At 60.6% G+C, this 7,860-nt stretch overlaps 2 protein-coding genes across 2 annotated transcripts in view; one reads left to right on the plus strand and one right to left on the minus strand.

Annotated features, from left to right (window-relative positions):
* The window catches only part of MONBRDRAFT_28937 (uncharacterized protein), a gene marked incomplete at both ends in the record, with an annotated part of 3,719 nt that extends 2,016 nt beyond the window's left edge, over positions 1-1,703 (minus strand). The window contains 2 exons of the mRNA XM_001749408.1: positions 8-1,473; positions 1,631-1,703. Of these exons, the coding sequence (XP_001749460.1) occupies positions 8-1,473; positions 1,631-1,703 (1,539 nt within the window). The remainder of the gene's footprint in view (positions 1-7; positions 1,474-1,630) is intronic.
* Positions 1,704-5,113: 3,410 nt separating this feature from the next.
* Positions 5,114-7,860, plus strand: part of MONBRDRAFT_34104 (uncharacterized protein) — a gene marked incomplete at its 5' end in the record, with an annotated part of 6,335 nt that continues 3,588 nt past the window's right edge. The window contains one exon of the mRNA XM_001749356.1: positions 5,114-7,278. Coding sequence (XP_001749408.1) covers positions 5,114-7,278 — 2,165 coding nt within the window. The remainder of the gene's footprint in view (positions 7,279-7,860) is intronic.

Consider the following 7,860-nt stretch of genomic DNA (forward strand, 5'->3'; position numbering starts at 1 on the left):
CGTCCACACCATCGTCACCCTTGGGACCCTGGGGTCCAGAGTCACCGTTGACGCCAGTCAGACCCTTGAAGCCCTTGGGGCCCTGACGACCGGGGCGACCATCAAGACCGTTGTCACCGTCGTCGCCGTTGCGGCCGGGGGTACCAGCCTCGCCCTTGTCACCAGTGAAACCGGGGAAACCGCGGTCACCGCGAGCGCCCTTGCTGCCGTCGCGACCATCCGAACCATCGAGACCGGGCTCACCAGCACGGCCCTTGGCACCAGGCATACCCTTGTCACCGTCGGTTCCGGGAACACCATCCGCGCCGTCGTCACCGTCGGGACCCATGGCACCCTTGAAGCCGGGGAAACCGGAGCGACCCTTGGTACCCTTGGCACCCTGAGGACCAGTGCGACCGGCAGGTCCGGGCTGACCCTTGATACCGGGCTCACCGCGGGGGCCGATGGGGCCTTGAGAGCGCGCGTCGTCACCACGGAGACCCTTGAGACCGGTTTGACCCTTGAGGCCGTCCACACCGTTCTGACCCTTGGCGGCGTCCTTGCCCTTGCGGCCCTTCACGCCCTTGAAGCCGGCATCACCGCGGGGACCAGTGGGACCGTCGGTGCCGTCGCGGCCATCGAGGCCAGTCTCACCGCGGGGGCCAGTGGCACCCTTCGAGTTGTCGTTGCCGTCCACACCAGCAGCACCCTTTTGGCCCTTGAAACCTTGGGGACCAGCCGAGCCCATGGGGCCAGCAGCACCCTTGTTAGCGGGGCGGCCATCGGGGCCGGGGCGGCCGGGGCGGCCAGTGGCACCGTCGGGACCGGGGAAGCCGGGGAAGCCAATGTCACCACGTTCGCCCTTGCGGCCATCAGGACCGGGGCGGCCGTTGGAGCCAGGAGTACCAGAGGGACCAGCGGGACCAGCGCGGCCCTTGTCGCCGGTGTAGCCGGGGAAGCCACGGTCACCATCAGGACCAGCAGAGCCAGGAGCACCGTCAAGACCGTCGCGGCCCTTGATACCGGCCTCACCGGGACGACCGGGGCGGCCAGCACGGCCAGTGTCGCCCTTGTAGCCCTTGTCGCCCATGGCGCCATCAGAGCCGTCCACGCCGTTGGTACCGTCGAGACCGGGAAGACCGTCGTCACCGTCGGGGCCGGGAAGGCCGTCCTCGCCGGGGCGGCCATCAGTGCCGTCGGCGCCGGCCACACCGGGGGAACCGGGGTAGCCCTTGGGGCCGTCGCGTCCATTGTCACCGGGCTGGCCTTGATCTCCGGCATCGCCCTGCTCGCCAATCATACCCTTGCGGCCGTCAGTGCCCTTCTCGCCCTTGAGGCCGGGGCGGCCGGCAAGGCCCTTGTCTCCGCGATCGCCGTCCTCACCGAGGGCACCGTTGCGCCCGTTGTAACCACCGTCGCCACCCTTGCCACCGGGGCCTTGGGGGCCGGGCAGACCCTGGGCACCGGTTTCTCCGCGGTCACCCTTGGGGCCCTCTATCGAAATGGTCGGAGAAGGTAAGGATTGCAGGGGTGAGTCAAAATCCAGTCACCCAGTCGGGTAGAAGAGGCCCAAGGTGGGGACGAAACAAAGCATTGGCGAGGCAAAGAGCACGCGGCTCAAGGCGGGGGTCAAAGGGCGGCTGGGACGTACTCTCGTTCAGAGATGAAGTAGCCACGGCCAGTGCCGCAAAGCACAAGACCGCCACCACGGTAAAAGTCCTCATGTTGGTCTAAACAACGACAACGAAAGAAATGGCCCGCCCCGCGGTGAGAAGGCAGGAAGGGATACGTGGATACCAAGTGACGCTGCCGTTTGGAGTAAATGTGGGTACGGTTTGATGGGTAGTGGAGGCAACTTGGCGCGCATTGAGGAAGTAGACGTACCGGTTGAAGAGGTCAAGACCGAACCGAGGCGTTGTAGAGAGGGAGCGCGTGTGATCAATCACACCCGCGCTGCCCTTATTCTTCCGGGAAAAGATCAACTGAAATGCCGAAACTCCACCAAGAGTGGAGAAGGAGGGGGAGGGGAAAGATCGAGTCTGCCACCAACCAACGCAAGGGGTGGTGGTGTGTTGCACCGAGTGTCGATGGGGGCTTCTCTAGGGAGAGGCCGCCAAAGAGGTGAGGGGAAGAGGGATCGCCACCGCTAAATGACGGTGGGCCCGGGATGGAGTAATATGCGACTCCCGCGCGCGCGTGGCCGACACGAGCGCGGGCTGGACCAAGGTGGTGGGCAGGAAGAGGAAAGGGGTACAGAACCAAAGGGTGGTTGGTGGGGGGAGAGCGGAAGAAAGAGGATCTGATGGATGGTGGTGTGGAAGGGTGGATGGATGAGTAATGAGGGCACAGGATGAATCGCAATGCGCAGGAATGAAGCGGATATCGAGGGCAACGACGTGGCTCGTTCCCGAGCGATGGGAGACAGGAAGTGCAGGGTGAAAGGCTTCTTCACAAGGCTAGGCAATGATGGTGTTCTGACTTTGGAAGCATGCATGTGAAGACGCGCACATTGGCGCGATGCCAATCGCGGCGAAGCAGGAGCAGAAGGTGCAACAAGGGTGTCCATGTGTCTTGTGTATTTGTGGGTCTGCGTCCAAGTGGTTTGCGAGGCAGCGTCGACTGGGACGGAGAAAGGGAAGCGGCCACTTGCGAATGGCAGCACCAGCAAGAATGCGGTCGCGGGGGGAGACGAACTTACTCTTGATGCGGTCGAGGAGGAAGATGCCACCCAGCCTGGTTGTCGGGCGAACGGCGGCCTGGAAATAGCAACTCACAGACTTTGCCCGGCAACAAATAACCGCGGTCGCAACCGTCGCCCGCAAACTATTTCCGCTTGCTCAAGGGATTGAAGAGGGGGGGAAGAAAGGTGGGGGAAGGGACGACGGAAGAGCGGGAGGAAGAGAGCCAACCGAAATGTGAAACAAGGGAGGTGGAGCGGACGAACCGAGGCGGGCACAAGGTTGAAATTCCAGCCGTTCCCCAGGCCTTTGTATTTGGCTTCAAATGAGATCAATGGATTTCCCTGCCTCGCGCGCGGTCAGGGCTGACGGGTGTGAACCATTCGCAGCTGCAGCAAGCTTCATAACCACCATGGGTGTGGGCCATGCCCGCCACATTCGTCCCTCTTTTAATTTGCGCGTTTGTGTATAAAGCATACACGTTTTGCCCTTTGCACCTGGCATGCATGCAGGGACCAAGGCCATCCGTTGGTTGGTGGGCTGGGCTGTTCATCCCGAGCTGCGAGCTCGTCAGGTCTCGTCTTCCAAAACGTCCCTCCCGCTTGCATGCATGCATTTGCGGTTTTGGTCCCAAAAAAAAAAAAGTTTTAGCTAACCTTTGACTCTCTCTGATCTCTCTTGCATCTCTCTCTTGAATTTCTCTCTTGAATCTCTCTCTTGAATCTCTCAAAGCTCCCTCGCTCTCACACAGACACACTCTCCCTCTCTCACACACACACACTCTCTCTCTCTCTCACTCTCTCCCTCTTGTTTCGTGGGGATGACGGTTGGCTCCAAATCGTTCAAATCGTGTGTCAAGCTCGAATAGATTTGACCCTGCTTGAACGCTTCCTCGCTTGCTTGTTTGCTTGCTTGCTTGCTTGGGCAGAGGTCTGGATGCCAGAATGTGCGCCGGGTCTTGACCCTGCTAGACCCAGGCTGTGCCAGGTTTTACGCACCATCAACATCTCCGGCAAGATGCACTTGCACACTCTTTACACACCGGGACGAAGATCTTACCCAGGCGCTTCGGTACCAGGTCGTAGCCATACGAAGCAATTCAGCGCGATGGCAGCCTTGCCACCTGACCCACGCTGGACTGTTGCAAGCACAACCAAGTCTGATGCGGGGCAACCGCTGGACTCTGCTTTTCTTGCCTGCATTCACTCGGCATCCAGCCCATGGCCACAAAACTTTGCCCCCTACCACCAACGTGTACTCGATCGGTATCAAGGCACCACATGTCTTGACAAAGCGCTGTTAATCTGGCAGGAAGAGGACATATCGCCCTCAACCAAGCGACGAGTTGCCGAGTTGACGCTCGCGTGGTCGAGGGGCCGCGACGGTTGGAGCGCAACGCCAATGTCCGTCATGACAACCCTGACGAATCACCAAACCGGTTGGCCCACAACGGCCCAGAAACCAGTCAACCCGTGTCCACTAGCAGGACTCTTGAACCGAGGGTCGCTAGCAATAAGGTTTTGCTGAGTGGACAACGCATGGCTCAACGCGTCGCATCGCATCACATCGCTCGACCTGAGTCAGCGGACAAGCCCTCGGTCGAACAATGGCGAGCTCGCCGCAAACTGATCATGACGAATACTTCTCACCATCTAAAAACGCGCCAGCTATGGCATGAGAAGCAACTTCCAAGTCCTGCTCTTCCTGCATGCATGTATGCTTAATATGAGTAGTATTATACTTGTATTTTAAAATAAGGAAAGCCTGTTCCCTCCTTTTTATTGATTCGTGTGACATTGAGTTGGGTGGTGTGCCATGCAGTAGTAAAATACATTACAATTTAGAGGTTCAAGCCCATGTCAAAGCGAGGAGCGATTGTTGAAATACTTTTTCAAAAACTGCTTGACACATCCCGCGCGCTGTCCTCGCTCCGCTCCCAGCTGCCTCTCCTCTCTCCCTCCTCTCTCTCCCTCCTCTCTCTTCCTCCTCTCTCTCCCTCCTCTCCCTCCTCTCTCTCCCTCCTCTCCCAGCTGCCTCCTCTCCCAGCTGCCTCCTCTCTCAGCTCCCTCCGCTCTCAGCTCCCTCCTCTCCCAGCTCCCTCCTCTCCCAGCTCCCTCCGCTCTCAGCTCCCTCCTCTCCCAGCTGCCTCCTCTCCCAGCTGCCTCCTCTCCCAGCTGCCTCCTCTCTCTCCCTCTTCTCCCAGCTGCCTCCTCTCTCCCTGCTCTCTCCCTCCTTTCCCCACTGCCTCTTGTTTTTTGCCTGCTACCACCACCCGGACCCACCTTCCCGCCTGCCTACCTCCAAAATCTTCCTCTTCCCTCACACCTCGCCCCCTTCCCCTCTCCTGCGCGCAATCTCTTCCTTCCTCTTCTTGCCATCTGCAGCGCACCGGCCTCACGCCTCATCATTATTAAGCTGCAACCTCGAATGTCTGCGACCACAGGAGGGTCAAGGACATGGCGTCCGATGAGGCCACCCTGCCGTCGCCCGGAGATGGGGCAGCCACGTGCATCACAACCCAGGAGCCCGCCTTCAGTGTTGATGACATAACCGCCTGCTTCAAGCGCTGCCAACGCCTCATCAAGCAGCTGGCGCCGCGGCCCACCCCCACAACCAACGACGATGCGGCCGATACCCCGCTCACGCGCGCTCTTGATGAGGTCCTGGTGGAGAATCCGCCCCTCTTGCTGGCCACGCTGGCCCATGGGCCCCCGCAGCCGTGGCAGCCGGCCCTGACAGAGACGGCCTGTTTTCGCAATTGCCGCCCCGCCCTCCGCTGGCTCTTGGCCCATGGTGCCGACCTGCACGCTTGCAACGACCAAGGCCAAAACCTGGCATTTACGGCTGCCGCCAGCAACCACGTGGCGCTCCTCGATTTCCTTCACCATCTCGGCCTTGATGTCAACGTTCAAGATCACCGACGTCGCACCTGCGCCTTCCTGGCTGCCGAGCGCGGCCATCTCGAGGCTCTGCGCTGGTGCCTTCACCACCAGAGCGTCAGTCCAGACCATGAGGACCACGAAGGTCTCACCCTCCTGGCGGCCGCTTGCGAAAAGGGCAAACTCAACGTCGTCACCCTGCTCACCCAGCCCCCCTACAACGCCCAGCCCGCCCGGTATGGCTTTTTGCAGTCTCCCCCCATCCTCGCCGCCTGCCGACAGGGTCAACTCCACGTAGTGCAGTACCTCGTGGAGCACTGTCACGCTCGCCTTGAGGGAGAGAGCCCCGCCGAGCACGTCTTTGCCCAAAACGCGCTGGCCGCCGCTGCAGCCCATGGGCATGACAACGTCCTACGCTACCTCCTTGACCAGCACACTTTTCATGCCTCCTCCTGGCGCTCTGCCTTGACCCGCACTGCCGCCCATGGCCACACCAGCACGTTTGCCCTTCTCCTGCACCACCTCCCGTCCCTGGACTGCGCACAGCGCATCATCCCCACCCACCAATACCTCCTCCAAGCTGCTCTGGAAGCGGCCCGCCACGACCGTGTCCTCGTTCTGCAGCAGCTGCTCCTCCCATCCACCCCCAGCACCCACCTGCCGTTTGACCTCAAGCTAGCGGCCCGCTTGGTCGCCTTGAGTGCGGCCCAGGCCCAAGCCACCACCCTTGCGTGGATTGTGGATCAGTACATCGAGCACGGTCTGACCGCGTCTGCAGATCACCGGCACACCGAGGCCTCCGTCGCCGCCTCTGCTACGGCCTCCTCCTCCTCCTCCTCCTCTTTCCGCTCTTCCTTTGGTCGCTGGCGTAACTCGCTACGTGTTCCCCAGGCCAGCGGCCGGCGACATCGACGACGCGCCTTGCTGGAGCACCTTCAGAGCTCAGCGGCGCTTCATGCGGCTGCCGAGGGCGGGCAGCTAGAAAATGTTCGCTACATGGTTTTGGACCTCGGCTTGGGCGTCAATAGCCACATGGGAGCGAGCGAGGCCGACACGCCGCTGCACCGCGCCGCCAAGCTGCGTGAGGTCAACGTGGTGGCGTGGTTGCTCGCCAACACGGACGCGCGGGTGGACGAGGTGAACAAGCACGGCGAAACACCCCTGCATATTGCCTGCAGCCACGGGGCCGTCACCTCGGCTCAATGGCTCGTTGGATTCGGGGCCAGCCGCACGGTGCGCGACCATTTGAATCGCACGCCGTTGGGGGTTATTGTGGATTCGCCCTTTTACGACTACATGGACTTGGCCAAGCCTTGGTCCGCATTGGAGATGGCCGTTGATGCCCGGCTGATCCCACTTTTGCGCCAGGGCTGCGCCGACGGCTATTTCTGGCGTCTCTGTACCGACCCTGTAGGCCTGCTTCACCGCGCCAGCCAACCCAGTGTGCGGAACGGTGCTCCACCAGACCCCGACGTGCAGCGCCTCGTCTCCGACATGGTGGCACCGTGGTCGCCAGAAAATCACTACCTTCGCTCGCTGGGCTTTAAACGCGTCGTGGTGGCCCTCCTTGTGGCGCGGCGCCGCCTCTTGCAGGATGCTGGCCGTCTCAACCGCACTGTCTTGGGCCGCCTGCGGGCCATTTCCGCTTTCGAACGCAGCTCTGGCTTTGAGCGGGGCGCCCCTGAACCTGCATTGGCCCAAGACATTTGGTTTGCCATATTTACGGCCCTCGACCCTGGCTGGTGGGTCGCCGGCCGCATGACGCACGTCGACGATGAGCTTGACCCGAACTCTGACTCGTAGCACTAGGCTTGATTGACACTTGAATGAGGCGCATCTGCCGCTTCATCTACGCTTTTACTTTCAGATCCGATTTTATGACTACCATCATGCTAACAGAACCCCGATCTTGAGTCGCCAGCCGACCAACATGTTACGCCCAATTGACTGAACCCACCCGTATCCCTGCCCCCGCACACGCATACACGCACGCACACGCATCCCCATCTGCACACGCACCCGCTCATCCGCTCATCCGCAACCTCAACCGCACACACCACCTCCTCCTCCTCTTCCTCCTTCCCCCTCCTCCCTCCTCCTCCTTTTCCATACATAGTAAGCCTCCTTCACATCAAGGCCGTCGTCAAATGATGACATTCTCTCTCGAAATGATGACAAATTACAACGTTCCTCTGCCAATTTTAGATCACTGTCTGTCTCTCTCTCTCTCTCTCTCTCACTCTCTCTCTCTCTCTCTCTTTCTCTCTCTCTCTCTCTCTCTCTCTCTCTCTCTCTCTCTCTCTCTCTCTCTCTCTCTCTCTCTC

Source organism: Monosiga brevicollis, genomic scaffold, assembly GCF_000002865.3.
Source record: "Monosiga brevicollis MX1 MONBRscaffold_30 genomic scaffold, whole genome shotgun sequence".
Taxonomy (NCBI): Eukaryota; class Choanoflagellata; order Craspedida; family Salpingoecidae; genus Monosiga; species Monosiga brevicollis.